General features: G+C 49.8%; 1 protein-coding gene across 3 annotated transcripts in view; it reads left to right on the top strand.

Annotated features, from left to right (window-relative positions):
- Nucleotides 1-18,833, top strand: part of arhgef12b (Rho guanine nucleotide exchange factor (GEF) 12b) — an 80,777-nt gene that overhangs the window by 54,694 nt on the left and 7,250 nt on the right. For 2 of the 3 annotated variants that reach the window (XM_035433525.1, XM_035433524.1), the window contains exons 15-31: nt 1,425-1,467; nt 2,389-2,494; nt 2,832-2,969; nt 4,935-4,967; nt 8,590-8,704; nt 8,982-9,087; nt 10,068-10,274; nt 10,908-11,058; nt 12,131-12,166; nt 12,997-13,154; nt 13,392-13,538; nt 13,925-14,010; nt 15,304-15,429; nt 15,856-15,970; nt 17,329-17,429; nt 17,573-17,650; nt 17,923-17,998. In XM_035433525.1, the coding sequence (XP_035289416.1) occupies nt 1,425-1,467; nt 2,389-2,494; nt 2,832-2,969; nt 4,935-4,967; nt 8,590-8,704; nt 8,982-9,087; nt 10,068-10,274; nt 10,908-11,058; nt 12,131-12,166; nt 12,997-13,154; nt 13,392-13,538; nt 13,925-14,010; nt 15,304-15,429; nt 15,856-15,970; nt 17,329-17,429; nt 17,573-17,650; nt 17,923-17,998 (1,822 nt within the window). The remainder of the gene's footprint in view (nt 1-1,424; nt 1,468-2,388; nt 2,495-2,831; nt 2,970-4,934; nt 4,968-8,589; nt 8,705-8,981; nt 9,088-10,067; nt 10,275-10,907; nt 11,059-12,130; nt 12,167-12,996; nt 13,155-13,391; nt 13,539-13,924; nt 14,011-15,303; nt 15,430-15,855; nt 15,971-17,328; nt 17,430-17,572; nt 17,651-17,922; nt 17,999-18,833) is intronic. The other variant, XM_035433526.1, reaches the window with a different exon arrangement.

The raw sequence follows: 18,833 nt of genomic DNA, 5'->3' as shown, positions 1-18,833 counted from the left end.
GTGTGTGTATGTATACACTTGTGTGTGTGTGTGTGTGTGTGTACACCTGTGTTGCCTGTGTGTGAATATATGTGTGTGTATTTGTGTGTGTCTGTGTGTGTGTATGTGTAGTCTTGTTAGCCTGTTTGTATGCGTGTGTGTGCAGTGCCTATCTGGAGCCTGTCATCGCTGTAGTCTGACCCGATGAGGAACTCAGACAAGCAGTGGAAAAGCCTGACGCTGACAGCAGGGTTTAGATGCTTCTGCTGATGGTGTTTGCCTTAAGCAGCTATTTGGTAACATCAGACATCTTGGTCTGTACACAGTACAGAGCCAATCAGAGGGGCAGGAATTATGATTCACCTGTATCATAACAATCGCACTAGACCTCTGGGATGACCTGTTATTCAGCTTTTATGAACTGCGCTTTTATTTCTGAAAAATAACTTCTTTGAGTCATGTTGCACAAATCCCGTAGTGCCTTCTGTCTGTCTTCAGCAAGGGCCTCTCCCTCCGTTCCGCACCTTGCTCTTGAATGAGCGTCAGGGCCTTTGTTCTTCTAAGGCCACTGGAGATCCTTGCTTGTATGGGCGTCTCAGGTTGAGTTTCTTAATCCTGATTGGCTGGTCACGTGTCAGTCACTGACCTGCATTAATCATTGGGGAGCTACCGTGGAGTAGGTCACTGCGGGAGCGCCAGGGCCATCCGCCGTTCACCTCAAACGCGCGTGTTTGTCTTTTCTTTTCCTCTGTCTTTGTGTGCGTGCGTGAATGGGTGTGAGTGAGAGAGAAACAGGACTGATGTGACGACTTCCCCATTTTTCTCCTTTTTCTTGTCGCGCACACCGATGGCGGCAGTCTCCCACCTGGTTTGCAGCCTTCGCCTGGCGCTTTGTCTGCGCGCTGGGGCGGCGTTCGTAAAGCAGATGCTCGCCAGTCCGCTGAAGCGGCTGTGTTTGACGTTTTAGTACCTGGCTGGTGGATGTGTCATGTCTTCCGGCTCATAGCCCCTGCGTTGCATTCAGGGAAGGGAGCCTGCTCTTTTACCTGTAAGCCTGTCGTAGAGTTCAAGGGATTGTCACTTTAGGGCGCGGTCACTGAATTTCTATGGGGGGGAGCATAAGGACAGGGAGGACCAGCCCCTGATCAGAAACGCATGTCCTTGCGCCTCTACTCCTCATCCTCACCCGCGTTATGCTTCTTCAGTGTCCCAAGTAGACGCACACGCTCGCGCAGAAGTGTACACTTACACAAACACGTTCTCCTGTCCTTCTGTGCACCTGGCTGTTTTCCCTCTCGGCGTCCAGCGATGGTGTTCAGCTGCATGCGCTGTGCTGTCTGCAGCTGACGCTGTCCTGCTGAGGGCGAGAAGCTGATCACATGTTCTAAATCAAATGTGAGATGTAAATATCAAATGCATGAAATTCCTTGTCCTTTTCTTTACAGAATCTTAAAGTCGCCGTACCAGAGTCCATTGCCTCTGAACTGGGTGAGATCTCGTTCTTTTCTGTATTTCTGTAGATCGTAGAAATGTTCTCTTTTGAAGTCTCACACCCTGTTCTGAAAGTTTGTTTTAAAACTTTTTTCTCAATCGACATAGGATTTTGCTTTCCGCATGGCAACGTGCTTGTTTTGTTCACAATGCCATTTGATTTGGAACACAAACATGCCCTGTCACCAGGGTAACAGCCCAGATTGAGGTTACAGGCATTGAGCTGGGTGTTTTGCCTTATCGGAGCATAAGACAGAAGAGCAGCGTGTCATATGTCTACTTGCCCACTGCAGTGGAGTCCCTTAGTCATCACTATTTCCCACTGTCCTCTGAAAGCTTCTGCTAGTTTGTGTGGAAAATTGTGATCTTGAGTGTCAGCCCACAAAGTCCCCATTACATCACCATGCTAGATCTTCCCAGGCCAGCCCAGCTGTCAGTGAGCTAGGACTGTGAGAGAGGTGTGTGCAGCTTACTGACTCTCTTTCTGTGTGTGTGTGTTTTGTTTGCTGTGTGTATTCTGTGTGTGTGTGTTTTGTTTGCTGTGTGTATTCTGTGTGTGTGTGTTTTGTTTGCTGTGCATATTCTGTGTGTGTGTGTTTTGTTTGCTGTGCGTATTCTGTGCGTGTGTGTTTTGTTTGCTGTGTGTACTCTGTGTGTGTGTGTTTTGTTTGCTGTGTGTATTCTGTGTGTGTATGTTTTGTTTGCTGTGTGTACTCTGTGTGTGTGTGTGTTTTGTTTGCTGTGCGTATTCTGTGTGTGTGTGTTTTGTTTGCTGTGCGTACTCTGTGTGTGTGTGTTTTGTTTGCTGTGCGTATTCTGTGTGTGTGTGTTTTGTTTGCTGTGCGTATTCTGTGTGTGTGTATGTTTTGTTTGCTGTGCGTGTTCTGTGTGTGTGTGTTGTACGTTGTGTACGTGCAGAGCGGCGGAGGCCAGAGCTGATCCCGGAGGAGCTCCACAGGCAGTATGTGCAGGTTCTGCAGGACAGTCTGGTCCCCGACATACAGAAAAACCTGGAGGACTTCAGGTGAGCGAGAGGGAGAAGCAGGGGTGCGGAGATGGAGGGTTGAGGGATGTAAGGAGGGAGGAGACGGAGGGAGAGATTGACTGGGAACGGTATGTCCTCCATAGTGGAGGTTTGTGTGAAACTGCATAACGTAGTTCTCTGTGATGCGATGAAGGAGGGGAAGCATGATTGACAGGAAACGGTGTGAGCTTGTAATGTAATGTAATGTGAGACTGTGCATGATACAGTGCTCTCTGTTGGGCCGAGGCACATATTGGCAGGAAACAGGAAGTCCTCATAATAGAGGTTCGTGTGAAAGTGTGCATGACGCAGGGCTCTGTGCTGGGTGGGCCTGCAGGCAGAAGCGCAGCATGGGCCTGACGCTGGCCGAGGCGGAGCTCGTGCGGCTGGACACGGAGCGGGTCAGAGACCGCGTGGCGCTGGAGAGGGAGCGCTCCTGCGCCGAACACATCATCTCCAAGATCGAGGAAGTGCTGTAAGACCCACACGCAAGCACAGTCAGCAGCACATACACAACACACACAGTCAGCAGCACATACACAACACACACAGTCAGCACACACATACACAACGCACTCAGTCAGCACACACATACACAACGCCCTCAGGCTCACTGAACGTACACAACACACTCAGTCTCACTGAACGTACACAACACACTCAGTCAGCACACACATACACAACACACAGTCAGCACACATACACAACGCACACAGTCAGCACACACATACACAACACACACAGTCTCACTGAACGTACACAACACACTCAATCTCACTGAACGTACACAACACACTCAGTCTCACTGAACGTACACAACACACTCAGTCTCACTGAACGTACACAACACACTCAGTCTCACTGAACGTACACAACACACTCAGTCTCACTGAACGTACACAACACACTCAGTCTCACTGAACGTACACAACACACGCAGTCTCACTGAACGTACACAACACACTCAGTCTCACTGAACGTACACAACACACTCAGTCTCACTGAACGTACACAACACACTCAGTCTCACTGAACGTACACAACACACGCAATCTCACTGAACGTACACAACACACTCAGTCTCACTGAACGTACACAACACACTCAGTCTCACTGAACGAACACAACACACTCAGTCTCACTGAACGTACACAACACACTCAGTCTCACTGAACGTACACAACACACTCAGTCTCACTGAACGTACACAACACACTCAGTCTCACTGAACGTACACAACACACTCAGTCTCACTGAACGGACACAACACACGCAATCTCACTGAACATGCATGTGCGCTCATGCACACTCATCAGTGTATGCAAGCTTGCACTCACACGCAAACACACACACACATGCCCACGCACGCGAGCGTGTATGCACACACACACACACACACACATACACACACACATACTCACAAGCATGCACAAACCCACAAATGCAGATGACCTGGTTGATTGATATCTTAAGTTAAAGATAACGGCAGTGGTGCAATGGAAATACCACACTGAAGCCTAAACCGCTTTCAGCAGAGAGAAACAAGCCACGTGCAGCAAGAGACTGACACGCACACACGCACACGCACACACACACACACACACGCGCGCGCGTGCGGGCGGGCAGGGAAGTGTGCGGGCCGTATCTCAGGGCGTCTTGCCGGTGACTCAGACGGTTGCGTGTGGAGGAAAAAGGAGAAACAGGGTGGATTAGCAGGGTTGCCAGGTTTGATCCTCTCACACATTTGCTCTTTCAGCCTCTGGTATTGTCCCACACCGGACTCACCGTTTCATCGCATCGCATCACATTCACGTGGCAGACGCTACGTCTAGCAGATGAGCAAAAAGGCATTAATCTTATTTACGTGTACTAATAGCCAAACCTGGCTCACAACACTCCCAGACCGGTGATATGTGACATCACTAAAGCATTAAAGCACTAATGCAAATTCTCCGTGCTAAAAAAAAAATAATAACCCAAATGCAAATCCGGAATGCAGACAGGTTCTGTAAAAAACAGTATGACCTGAACTAGTACAGAAGGTGTGGGGCGGCGATGGGACGGGAACCCGGACGCACGCCGGAGGGGTGGGTCTTTAGTCTGCGTCTGGGCGGCGGGCGGCGGTTTTGCCGTCGCGGCCACAATGGGGAATTAGCTACGCGATTAGCGGGCCAGTGCGGGCAGGCGTCGGGGCGGGGAGGGGCAGGCTGGAGGGAACCTCACCTGTGCTATGACGAGGTGCTGTTTGCGACGTGCCCCGCGTGAAACACCCGTGTCCTGCTGTACGGGCGGGCTGTTTTCACCGATTTCCGCTTCATGCAAACCCGTGCCCTCCAGGTTATTGTGCTTGTTGTAGGGAGGGATGAGCTAAGTGTGCGTATCTCTGTGTGTGTATGAAAAGGAGAGCGCGTGAACTGACAGCCTTCTTTTTTCTTTTCAGGCTGACGTCACAGCCCACAGAAGAGGAGAAGTGGTAAGGGTTTATACTCTGATGAAGCATTAACTCCGGACCCAGAACAGGCACTTATGGTTGCCCTTGTCGCCACCTAGTGGTTAAACCAGTGTAGGGCGGTTTACAGAAGTGTGCCCCGTATCAGACTCCCGAAGGAGAACAGACTGTGTCTGCGGTGCTCACAGGGAGTCAGCAAGGTTTGATAAAGAAACAGTGCTGTTGCCCCAATACTGCCCTGCTGCAGTCATTTACTGAGTTGCAATGGCATTATGTAAACCTCAGATTTTCCGTATGCAGTGTAATCATGTTTGGTGCTGTTGGAAAGCCGATGCCGTGGGGAACAGGTGGGTTTCATCCATGGTGTGGTACAGTGGGCGCTGAATTAAGATCTTGGAACACCAATCAAAGGTGAGCTGTAGGTAATGCATGTTACCTATGAGTCAGCAGCCGGCTGGGCTTCAAAGGTTGACCTGGTTTGATAGGCTTACTGATATAATGCAGGCAGAGTCATTGGTGGTACTGTTGTTTTGTTGTGATTTTGTCTTTCTTTGATGATTTTTTTAAAAATCCTTGGGCATATAAGGGAAAAGTGGAATAGTTTGTGGAGACTCGTCAGTACGACCTCCTGCACGCCATTCTCATATAGCCATTTCACTACTCACATTTTGCTGCCCACCGTTGTATCTTGCTATCGTTGAACACACTGTATGATAAACTGCATTCACTTTAACCTGGAATTCCTCTTTGACTCTAAACCACTAGTGGTTTTAAGGCCCAGGCATACACATAGAACTCAGGATATCTGGTTTTGTAGGGAGCCACTCATTTAGTCAGCAATAGGGAGAGATGGTGACACTGAGCATTCCAGGGGTGAAATGGAAGCCTGCAAGCCCACGTTATCTTTGTGAGGAGCTGGTGAGAGGTTATGATAGATCGATAGTCAGATATATACATAAGTCTGTGTTCTATAAGAAGATACACTTTCGACAGCCAGAGATTTGACCAACACGGATGACACAACAAATACACCGATGACAGTAGTATGATTTACAACAAACAGCTCATTTATAAATGCAGGTATTGAAAGCACAAGCTGGTGTTCATATTCTTAGTCATATTGACTCCTAAACTTTTAATGGGAAACGGTGCAGACGTTCTTCTGGAAACTACCTTTCTGCAGCTGGAGTCCAGAGGGAAGTTGAGGCGACCTTTTCCATCGCGTGGCGGGGGCTTTTTGGTCGTCGGGATCAGTGACGGTGGCCTTTCACACAGTATCAGTCACTCTCGCGGAATATCTCAAGCAGGCCTGTCGACTTGCTGCAGTGCTGTCGATTCAATGTGCTGTAAACCGTGATGTAAAAAGGGTGGAAGCAGCAGTGTTACTCACTCAAATGAACAGAGAACCTGGGATTGGAAATGGGTTCCCTCATTAGTCTCAGGTGTTCTTAAGGAAGCATAATTTGCCTCTAATGCAGGGCTTTGCCAGGCTAGTTCTGGAGGCCCACAGGGTCAGCTGGTTAATCAGCACTTAATTGCCTAATTTTAACAGTTGGTTACGCAGTTAACGCAGCTCATCTGGTTTCTGGGGTCTAAATTTGTGGCTAATTTACAGTGGAAACAGAAAGCAGCGGACCAGTGCAGTTTTGCAGGTTCAGGGTTACAGGCCCCTGGTATAATACCGTGCTCTTGGGCCTCGTGTCTTTAAAACAGTTTGGCTTTGTGTCAGTCCAGAGCCTGAGGCCGTTTTAAACACCGCTTTTTCTCAGTGCGCTTATGTACCTTTATTTATTTGAGCGGGAGAAATACTGTCGATCTTAGTTATTTAGTTCCAGTGCTTAAAGAACACCCAGGGCTCTACGGTGCTTTCATTTTAGGAGCATTTTCTCCCGCAAGTTGGCGTGGCTAATAATTCAGGAGTATATCCACTAACTGGGATGCATTTAGTGTGCTTAAAAATTTTTGTACTTAGGAGTGCATATGCTCCTTGGATAAAATGTTAGCGTCGAACCCTGGCACCCTTCCCTCGGCTTCTCCCCTGCCTTTTTTTATCTTGTTTTGTCAGTTGTTCTGCTCTGAATAATACATTTCTAAAAGACGTTATTCCATTTGCCCTTAGGGTGACACGGTTCGTCATGCGAGCCAACATAGACGTTTGTGCCAGTCATTAGTGAGAAATCTACTTCTGGTCTAGTCAGCGCTAGCTGTCCTGTAGTACTGCGCAGCCAGGAGCGGTTAAACAGTGAATCATGGAGAAGCATGTTAGAGGAACACATGCGCTTTACCTACAGAGGCACAGCTGCCGATATCGGGTTAGGCGAAAAATGTTTTGACAAGACTTTGATGGACATTTTCCACTGAACTTTGTCATCATGGGCTTCGGTGGTGTTCCTTATCCACCGTGGAACCTCTTCTGGTGTGGTTTTGAATGGCGCTGTTGAAGCATGTTTTTCCATGCATGATTAATAAAGCTGTGTGATTGTGCTGCATTCCGTATGGTTGCGGTCCGGGGGTCTGCAGGAGCCCGCGTTCGTGGCAGATGGTAGGGGTGCGTGTTGAGGCCCGAGTTTGCCGTGACAGAAGGGTATGTGGGCCGTTTCCAGACCCAGACGTTCCCCGTGTTCACATTCCTTTAGTATTTATGCCTATAGGGGGAAAAAAAGCACGGAACAGTACAGTCAGAAGAGCGCGGTTACTCACCCCGAGATACCCGCGGCGATGGAAATGCAGCTTTGGCGCCATCCTCTGGACATTGTTTGCATCACATCAAAAGTTCTACTTTTCCTCTTGAGACTTTTTTTTTCTTTTGAATTTCAACACATTTTTTGTGTTTAACTGGCTCATGTACATAAAAAATTGTTATTGTATGAACAAACAACTAATTAGGTGTAGATATGTAGTAAAATCGTGTTTTTAGGCGTCTTTCCCCGGAACACATCCTGACAGGAAAACAAGCACTTAGGAACATGGTAAACTGCATTCCAAAAACTTCAGGCTGCAGCCAGAGGAGTTTTCACACTGCAGCATGGGCACAACTGGATAAAGATCGAGTTTGTTAAAGGTGGTAAAGAGGACTTGGAGTCACATTGACATTTAAGAGTGGAGATCAGATAAAGGTCAAAGCTTTTCAGAAAGTTGCAGAAAGATTAGATACCCCCCCTCCCCCCGCCTCCATAGACGCTCATGCTTACTGATGTTACTAGAGTGACACCTGGTGGACAGACTGCGAATAGCAGAGTAGGAGACTTCCATGAAGTTAGCTGCTTCAACCCAAAGCCACATGCCTTACAAGGGAAAATCAACTGGGCTTCAGGGACCAATCAGGTTGTACGGTTTATGCTGCCTGCACAGTATGCCAGCATTACAGTACCTCTTTCCTTTTTACACGCCCTTACGGGGACAAATTGGGTAGTTTTACACACTGCACAATTTACAGTGGGATATTTTACTGTAACAGCTCAGGTTACCTTGTCTCGTACAAGGGAAAAATGTGCTTTGATTGCTACCATTTTCACTCTGGGCTCGTATAAGTGTCTGAGCAGTTTGATCAATGGCAGTTTGTCACACTGGTGCAGGTCTCTTTCTTAATGAATTTTGTGCATGCATAAATGAGTGCTTGTGTGTGTGTGTGTGTTCCCCCTCTCAGCAGCACCATGCAGTTTGTCATTCTGACCTATATGAAGCAGCTGGGTGTGAGGGTGAAGGAGCCCCGGGGCCTGGAGCCCAAACGAGTCCGCATACATTTCCTGCCCAAGATAAAGGTGCGGAGAACGCGTACACGCACATGCAGGCAGATGCGCACCCGCACACATACACACGGAAAAATACACAGACACACACACGTGGTTGCACGTCCACAGACATACACGTGTGCACATACGCACTCACACATGCATGCATGCACGTACAGACACACACATGCACATGCGCACACACACACACACACACACACTCACAAACACACAGTACTCAGTTCCACTGATGCAGAGAGGCTGCTGTGGGAATCTGGTTATGATTTGTGTCTTCCCCGTTGAGCAGAAGAGCATAAAGATTGAAAAAGAAGGGGAAGAGAAAGTGAAGAAGCCTCGATTTCCCAGCATCCTCGGCCCTCCCAGGCGACCCAGTCGAATCGACGCCCCCTCGAGTAAGTGCCCACCCTGCCCCTCCACTGCCCCCCTGTTACGGTTGCTCTCAAGCCCCCGCAAACATAAGCGATGCCGACATCAAGGTTTCCCAAAATAACCAATAACTTTATTTAAATACATATAAGGAATACTAAAATAGCGGCAAAACACCAGATAAAATCAAGACCCGGCCGTGGTCGAGAGGTGAGGAGAAAAAACTCCCATCTCCTGAGAAGCCGACTCCAGGCTTCTTAAAAGGGCACCGCCACAGGTGCTCACAATTAACGTTAACAAGACACACGCGTGTCCAAACGGCCAGCGCCCCCACCTGAGGCGGAGGGACGTAACACCCCCCAAGTGTATCAATCAATCAATCAATCAATCAATCCATCAAAATTCATTTTGATTGATTGATGGGGCAGAATTTATCCTTGGACAGACATATTACACACAGAGCACAAAGTGACTTAGATTGTCCTGTTCATGGAACTGCTTCAGGAGTGTCCCAGGAGAGAGGAGAGCTGGCTGTGTGACGCTGGCTGTGTGACACTGGCTGTGTGCTTCATATGTCTTCATATGAGACAGGCTGGAGCAGCAGCGTTGTGCTTGTGCAGCAAGACCCTGTTACTCCGTGTGTGTGTGTGTGCTCAGGCTTGTCTGTGTTTGTGTTTTTGTGTGTCTGTGTGTGTGCGCGCGGTTGTCTATGTGTGTGTGTGTTTGCGTGCTTGTTTGCGTGTGCGTACGCGTGCGCTCATGCGTGTGCGCTTGTTTGCGCGTGTGTGTGTGTGTGTGTGCTTGCGTGTTTGCGTGTGCGCGTGCGCTTGTTTGCGTGTGTGTGTGTGTGCTCGCGTGCGTGTGTTTGCGTGTGTGTGTGTGTGTGCTTGCGTGTTTGCGTGTGCACGCGTGCGCTCATGCGCGTGCGCTTGTTTGCGTGTGTGTGTGTGTGTGCTTGCGTGTTTGCGTGTCACGCGTGCGCTTGTTTGCGTGTGCACGCGTGCAGTAGGCAGAGCCATGGAGATGAATAAGCCGCGGCCGCAGAAGCAGCTGTCCCAGCCAGCGATGAACATCGCGGAGTACGCGGACCCCAGCCGCGCCCGGGGCAGCCAGTCCAGCGAGGGCTCGGAGACCCCGGCGCTCACCACCTCCCCTCCCTTCAGCCCCTCCATCACCCAGAGCCCCGAGGGAGGCGGCCGCGATTCGGACAGCGGTGAGAGACCTGAGCTCCATTCTCTGTCTCCCTCCGTCCTTCTCTGCCTCTCCCACCCTCCCTCTCTCTCCCTCTCCCTCCAGCTCTCTCTCCCTCCCTCTTTCTCTCTTCCAGGGTTCTTTTGTTTTTTGGTTTTTTTTTTGTCAGGTCTTTTTGTTTTTCTTTTCTTTTCTCTCCTTTCCTCCCTACACTGTGTCCCTCTCTCCATCTCTTTGTTTCTCTCTTGGCTTGTTTCTTGTCTGCGTCTGTTTGGACGTGTTTTCTGCATCAGGGCTCTGTAGTGAGGTACTTACGAGCTCTTGCGCTGGCACTCGCACAGAGCTCCGTTTTAAAAATAATTGCCATGTTTATGTTTTTTCGTGCTCGTAATTGGCTGCTGCCCGAATGGAGTTTCATTGCTTTGTGGTCAAGGTTTGCATTTAAAAAGGCTTTCCTTTCCATCTGAATTACACTCGCAGAACGTGGTTGTCTTTTGTGGCTTGTTGTAGACCTGTAACCGCTGCATTGGTACGTTTTTGTTGAAGTTTTCTGAATGAAAAGGGTGTTTTGTAAAAAATAAAGGTCTAGTTTAAATGCCCTGACAGCAGGTTTAAGTGGGTTTAAGGTAAGCCTGTTCTCTCTCCCCCCCCCCAGGCCTCACGCCCTCCTCCGCCCTCCCCAGGGTGGGTGAGGGCCTGCACACGAGCGACGCCCTGGACGGCACGCCCCACACGCCCAGCACCCACTTCGACTTCAGCTCCTGCAGCGTGGAGCAGAGGCAGGACGAGGAGCGCGACAGCGACAGGTAAGCAAACCTGGCCTACCTGCGGTTACTCACTCACCTGGCCTACCTGCGGTTACTCACTCACCTGGCCTACCTGGAGTTACTCACACACCTGCCCTACCTGCGGTTACTCACTCACCTGGCCTACCTGGAGTTACTCACACACCTGGCCTTCCTGGAGTTACTCACTCACCTGGCCTACCTGCGGTTACTCACTCACCTGGCCTACCTGCGGTTACTCACACACCTGGCCTACCTGCGGTTACTCACTCACCTGGCCTACCTGCGGTTACTCACTCACCTGGCCTACCTGGAGTTACTCACACACCTGCCCTACCTGCGGTTACTCACTCACCTGGCCTACCTGGAGTTACTCACACACCTGGCCTTCCTGGAGTTACTCACTCACCTGGCCTACCTGCGGTTACTCACTCACCTGGCCTACCTGCGGTTACTCACACACCTGGCCTACCTGCGGTTACTCACTCACCTGGCCTACCTGCGGTTACTCACTCACCTGGCCTACCTGGAGTTACTCACACACCTGCCCTACCTGCGGTTACTCACTCACCTGGCCTACCTGGAGTTACTCACACACCTGGCCTTCCTGGAGTTACTCACTCACCTGGCCTACCTGCGGTTACTCACTCACCTGGCCTACCTGCGGTTACTCACACACCTGGCCTACCTGCGGTTACTCACTCACCTGGCCTACCTGCGGTTACTCACTCACCTGGCCTACCTGGAGTTACTCACACATCTGGCCTACCTGCGGTTACTCACACACCTGGCCAACTGCAGTTACTCATGCACCGGGCCTTCCTGGAGTTAGTCACACACCGGGCAATACCTGAAATTACTCACACACCTGGCTGTACGCGGAGTTACACGCTCACCTGGCCGTACATGGAGTTACACACCTGTCCCTACCTGGAGTTACTATCACACCTGGCTGTATCTGGAGCTGGTTATTTGCGTACCTGAACATGCCTGCAGTTACTCAGTCACACACCTGAAAACGTAGTTTAGGCAGTGGACTCAGCCCAGGTGTGGTATGAGGGCTGTGCGCTGATCAGTCTGTGCTGTTCTTCAGGGCTCCGGACGGGGGCACACCCAGGCCCATCAGGAGGTAAGTCTGTCTGCCTGTCTGTCTGTCTGTCTGTCTGTCTGTCTGTCTTCTGTCCTTCTGTGTACAAGACAGCTGCTGTGGATGTACTGTACTGTTAAAGTGCAGTCTTGAACAGACTGTGAGTGAATGCGCTTGTCTGTGTGTGATGTTTACCTGCCAGCTGGCTGGGCAGCCTGTGTGTGTGTGTGTGTGTACGTGCATCTGTGTGTATGTCCTGCCCTCTCCCTCTATCTCTTCTGCATTCCTTACACCTTTTTCTCCTATCCTCTCTCACCAACTGTCATGTTATCTTTTCAGTAGCAGTAAAAACAAGGCAGCTGTAATGCAACTGTAATCTTGTTAAGCTTCGTAGCAAACATCTAAATATGTCTGTAATTACAGGCTCTTGTGCTTCTTGGTGTCCTTTGTGTCTGCAGTGTTTAAATTTTTTTTTAAAAACCAAAGTTAATTTGCCCCTTCAGTTAACTAGTCATTTTATTTGGGTTTTTATACAGTTTGTGCAATTAAGAAAAAATAGCTTGTAACATATTCCCAAATGCAGTTTTACATTCTAATAACCCAGTTTTACAAGGATATTTATCGTTCTTGGGCTTTAAGCTCAGTCAAAATAAGAATGCAGTATAGGGGTGACTAAATTCTTCACCTTAAATCATGTAAAGGGCTAGAGTGGGAATGCATGCCTGTCTATACCTGGCTGCCCATTGTCACGGTGATCTTTGACCTCTTTCTCTCTCTCTCTCTCTCCCTCTCTCCCTCTCTCTCTCTCTCTCTCTCTATCTATCTCCCCCTCTCTCTCTCTCTCTCTCTCTCCCCCTCTCTCTCTCTCTCAGAATGGACACTCTGGGCAGTGCTGAGCTCCAGAGCGAGGATGACCAGGGTAATGAAACGGAGCTGGAGCAGGACCCGCCCAACTGGCAGCAGCTTGTGAGCCGGGAGGTGCTGGCTGGGCTCACGCCGCACGAGATCAAGAGACAGGAAGTCATCAACGGTGAGGCGCTTCCCCTTCAGCCCAGGGGCATTGTGGGTAGAGCTCTCGCATGCTCTCTCAGCCTGAGGGAATGGAACTCATAAAGCCATATTTGTAGAACATTTTGGATATGGTCAAAGTTGTGATCTGACTCTGTTTACTGCAGGATGGTGGGTGTGATCTGATGTTACCATAGTGACAGTGAGGTAACAAAGGAAAGGGGTGTGTCCTGATAGAGAAGGTGTTTGTGGTTTGCAGAGCTGTTCTACACGGAGCGTGCTCACTTGCGCACGCTCAAGGTGCTGGACAGTGTGTTCTGTCAGAAGCTCACCAGAGAAGCCATCCTTCCTGCTGCAGACATCAAGAACATCTTCACCAACCTGGAGGAAATCGTTCAGCTGCACGGTACCCAGAATCACACTTGCCCACTGGCAGACTGTACACTGACACACTGACAGACTGTACACTGACACACTGACAGACTGTACACTGACACACTGGAGCCGCACACTGATCCCACACTGGCAGACTGTACACTGACACACTGACAGACTGTACACTGACACACTGACAGACTGTACACTGACACACTGACAGACTGTACACTGACACACTGGAGCCGCACACTGATCCCACACTGACTGACTGTACACTGACACACTGATCACACTGGCAGTCTGCTCACTGACGCACCGCTTACGCGCTGCCTCATACAGTCCTGTTTATTGAACCTCAGGCCACATAAATGCCGAATCCCATCTGATTTATCCGTGCGTGCGCTTGTCCTGCAGTTTCCATATCTGACCAGATGAGCGCGATCAGGAAGAAGACCGAGACGACTGTCGTGGACCTGATAGGAGACGACCTGCTGTCCTGGGTAATGCCTGCCTGAGAATGTACCCCCAGTAAATGACCCTACGGGCTTTGCAAGTCTGCAACGCCTGTAGATACAGCAGTTTGTGCTTTTTGTTGGGAGGGGCCTATGCCGTGTCATATGATTCAGGCCAAAGGCCAAATCGTTATTTCAGGAGCTGCTGGTGTTTGACAGGGACGTAATTGTTGATCGAGCATTGTATTATAATTTTGAATGCCCAGTGCTGAGCATAAACAGCACCAGGTTTGTGGGAATTGTTGCGGCTTAATTCTGCGCCGCTGCGTTTCTGACACCCAGCATACATTTGGGTTAAATCTTGCTGAGTCAAACTTGCACAACGCCAAAAAAAAAATAACTCCTAAAAAGCAAATACCATATCTGACGGCCAGATTCCTGTCAAAGACATCTGGAATGTGCTCGTCAGCGGGCCCATCGCCGTTGCTCTTGCTGAGCAGATGCACCCACTAATATATTTATCATGGACAGCAGCCATATTGCCTGTGACCTAGTCGAACAGACCGTAAAGCATTTCTCTTTACAGAAACAGCTTGATCCAGCTGCTTTTTTTTAAAAACACACCGCAGTTTGGCCAAGCGAAGCGTCTGGCTGCAGATTCTGGTGTCTGTGCTGCTCAGCTCTCCTGTGTGAGTCCTGCTGGAAAAGGCTGCAGAGGCGAGCGACTCTGTGAGCCATAGGGGAGACATGGGGGGAAAGAGCGCTGTGTTTTTAAATGGGTAGTGAGTGAGTGGCACAGCCGGGACCCGCTCATGACTCAGTACCCCTCTGTCCACTCGGTCAGCCATCTTCCAGTAACTCAGTAAATTGGCCCATGACATAGTTACTCAGCAAGCGTTCCTCTGGTTACTTTGTCAGTACTCCCCAAGTTCCAGTGATTCAGTACTCCATCTCCCAGTGAATCAGTCAATACTCCCAAGTCCCATTGACTCAGTTAATACTCCCAAGACTCAGTGACTCAGTCAGTACTCCCAAGTCCCTGTGATTCAGTACTCCATCTCCCAGTGAATCAGTCAATACTCCCAAGTCCCATTGACTCAGTTAATACTCCCAAGACTCAGTGACTCAGTCAGTACTCCCAAGTCCCTGTGATTCAGTCAGTTCTCCCAAGACTCAGCCGGTTCTCAGAGATTCAGTGTCGATGATAAAACTGGCTGTTCCTCATGCGACTCGGTTCATTGGCCCTGTCAGTTCTGCTTTGGGTCAGTATAAGCTCCCACTTTAATCCGGCGTGGTCACCGTGGCGACTCGCACTGATGTTTGTTGGGCGGGGTTTTCCAGTTCGGCGGCGGCGAGGAGGAGAAGATCAAGCGAGCGGTCGGCACCTTCTGCAGCAACCAGCCCTTCGCCCTGGAGCTCATCAAGACCCGGCAGAAGAAGGACGCGCGCTTCTCCTCCTTCATGCTGGTAGGGAGGGGCGGCTCAGAGAGGTGCATGCTGGGAACAGGAGCCGGGCACGGTCGAACATAGACACTGCAGGCTTGCATAGACACGGAGAACAGCGTGTGTTAATGACAAGCCTATTCTCTGCCCTCAGGACCCCCGTAACATTATGAAGCACTTAGGTGAAGCCCATTTTCTTGCGTATAGTTTGATATTCAAATGAAGTGTTGGCATCAGGAAAAGCCTGGATTAAATATAGCACATCAAGCCATTCAAATACGTGACGCAGTTCCTGCTAAAAGCAGCTCGTCCCTGTGAAGAGGGGTTTTTCTGCCTTGTGTGTGGAAGGGGGCTGATGATGAAAGGAGCGGTGGAAAGGTGGTGTGGGGCGTCATGCTGGGAGGGTTCGGGCGCTGACGCCGCGGTGGGCGGGGCTCTCTTTACCCGCAGGAGGCGGAGAGTAACCGCCTGTGCCGCAGGCTCCAGCTGAAGGACATCATCCCGGCCGAGATGCAGAGGCTCACCAAGTACCCCCTCCTCCTGGAGAACATCGCCAAGTACACAGGTGCAGTACCCAGGCCTGCCTGCGGGGGGCCGCTGTGCGTGGGCCTGTTCGAGCGCACGCGATGACTCGAACCCTAACCTCTCCTGTGCATGAGCCCCTCGCCGTGGCAATAAAGGCTCATTGAGGGCTTTACGGTTCCTCAGCAGGATGATCTGAATTCTAATAACACATCATATTTGGTATTTAAGAATTAACATAGATCCAAGTAAGATGCATATCTTCTGATCTGCGTTTTATGTTCTTTTAGAGTGAAGTAAAGTGAGTATTAAGCAATCCTTAGCCAAGCCAAAGTTTTTCAACATTCACAGAACATTTTTCATTTATTCATTTATATTTTTTGAGAATTTCAAGAGCTGTTGAATCACAGTAATTTAATCCTATTTTGTCGTACTCTAAATTCATTCACAAGTGAGCAGAGAGGAAGCATCCCTGTTATCGTGTGACTGGCGCGTGATATAGGACTGTAACATTCCTATGCGTGTTACGGTCCTGTGCCGTGAGGTTGGGACCCCGCCCCTTGGCGTGTGCGGGAGTGGGCAGCGCTGCGCCGTACTGACAGGCTGGCGTGTGCGGGAGTGTGGGCAGCGCTGCGCCGTACTGACAGGCTGGCGTGTGCGGGAGTGTGGGCAGCTCTGTGCGGTACTGACAGGCTGGCGTGTGCGGGAGTGGGCAGCGCTGTGCGGTACTGACAGGCTGGCGTGTGCGGGAGTGTGGGGAGCTCTGTGCGGTACTCAGGCTGGCGTGTGCGGGAGTGTGGGCAGCTCTGTGCCGTACTCACAGGCTGGCGTGTGCGGGAGTGTGGGGAGCTCTGTGCGGTACTCACAGGCTGGCGTGTGCGGGAGTGTGGGCAGCTCTGTGCCGTACTCACAGGCTGGCGTGTGCGGGAGTGTGGGCAGCTCTGTGCCGTACTGACAGGCTGGCGTGTGCGGGAGTGGGCAGCGCTGTGCCGTACTCACAGGCTGGCGTGTGCGGGAGTGTGTTTAGCCTGTCTGCTCCGCTAAACGTGAGGCGTGGCCACCGCTGCTAATACAGCCTTATCATGGGCCCGCAGGACTGGCTTATTGACGTGTGTCTCTGCACAATGTGTCGCAGTGCAACGAGAGTCGCTCCAGATAAGAGTGTCTCCTAAATGAGCAACATGTGATTGTTCTTTCTGTGACTGTGTGCGTGCGTGCGGGTGTGTTTGTGTGCGCGTGCGTGCGGGTGTGTGTGTGTGCGTGCGTGCGTGTTTGTGTGCGTGCGGGTGTGTTTGTGTGCGCGTGCATGCGGGTGTGTGTGTGTGCGTGCTTGCGTGTTTGTGTGCGTGCGGGTGTGTTTGTGTGTGTGTGTCTGTGTGTCTGTACATGTGTGTTTCGCAGAGGACGCTGAGGAGAAGGAGAAGGTGAAGAGGGCAGGGGAGTGCTGTAGACAGATACTCAACTATGTCAACCAGGCAGTGAAAGAAGCTGAGAATAAACAGGTGAATGTGGGGGAGGGCAAAATCACGCTCACACGCACACACACTCACACGCATATTCTCACACGTATGTACACACATACGCATACACATAAAAGTTTACAAAATGGCAGTGGTGTTGATGTCCACTGCTCTATGCCTTGCAGAGGCTGGAAGACTACCAGAGAAGGCTAGACCTGTCATCATTGAAACAGAGCGAGAACCCCATGATCTCGGAGTTCAAGGTACTGTAAGCCACCGTCCAATCACAAATCGTTTTACTAAACAACCAATTCCAACCAAAGTGTGTGGTGTATTGTGTAAGCAAGATATTTTTAAGGAATGTTGTCATTTGTGAAATATGCAATATATTTTTGTGGATGTAAAAATGTTGTGTATTAGTAAATATGAGCTTTGCTGCCGCATTGCTATGGAAATGTGTATGTGAATGAAATATCTGTGTGAAGTGTCGGTGAGGGGAGGTTTCTGGAAGTTTCATGGCCATGCTCTTCCACAGAATCTGGACTTGACCAAGAGGAAGATGGTGCATGAGGGACCTCTCTCCTGGAAGGTCAACAAAGATAAGACAATCGGTACGTAACCCTGACAACTGATAAGACAGTCAGTATGTAACCGTGACAACAGACAAGACAATCGATACAACAACTGTGACAACAAAGCCAAGAAAATCAGTACGTATCCATGACAGCAAGGTCAATTACATATCCATACAAGTCAGGCATGATAATCAGTAGGTAACTGTAACAGGAAAGACAACTCAATTGACATGCGACCATGAAGCATGCCATTATTTTACGTGTATACAGTATTATCGATTCTAAAATAAGTCATTTCGCACAACATTTACCCAAAATTGGGAATGTCTCTGGGTAACACTTGCAGTATGCGAACAATATTTTTCTTTTGAAGATACTTGCAAATAACCTTTGAGGTTGACGGTTATGAACAACTTCTGCATTGAATGCGATATGCAAAACCTGTTTTTTTTCTCCTGCTGAACACCTACTGCGTATCCAGTAAGAGGGAAATTGCTTTTCCGTTCTGACTGACAAAGAAATAAAAAGTTTTGTAGCCGTCGTAAATAATCGTTGAAACATAGATTTGGGCCAAAAGTATTTATGTAGCCTATAAATTTCTTGCTGAACACGTTCTTTTTAATGCTCGACATGAGAAGGAATAATTGATTTTTAACAAAAGAACGTGGAGTGTTTGCCAAGGGCCGGGAGGGAGAGCGCTGGTGTTTATTTGTGCTGGTGTTTCGCGGCAGCGCAGTGGTAATTGCATTGAAGGCAATATCAGTGACAGTGATTAAGCAGCGTAATGAAAAACACTTTCCCGAGCCGTAATGGCGGCTGCGGGAAGCTCCTTATGCCAGCCTGGTAAGCGAGTGTGACAGTTACTGACGTA

The sequence above is a fragment of the Anguilla anguilla genome, chromosome 9 (assembly GCF_013347855.1).
Source record: "Anguilla anguilla isolate fAngAng1 chromosome 9, fAngAng1.pri, whole genome shotgun sequence".
Classification (NCBI taxonomy): domain Eukaryota; kingdom Metazoa; phylum Chordata; class Actinopteri; order Anguilliformes; family Anguillidae; genus Anguilla; species Anguilla anguilla.
Note: the sequence above shows the minus strand (reverse complement) of the source record. Positions and strands in the feature narration are given on the sequence as shown.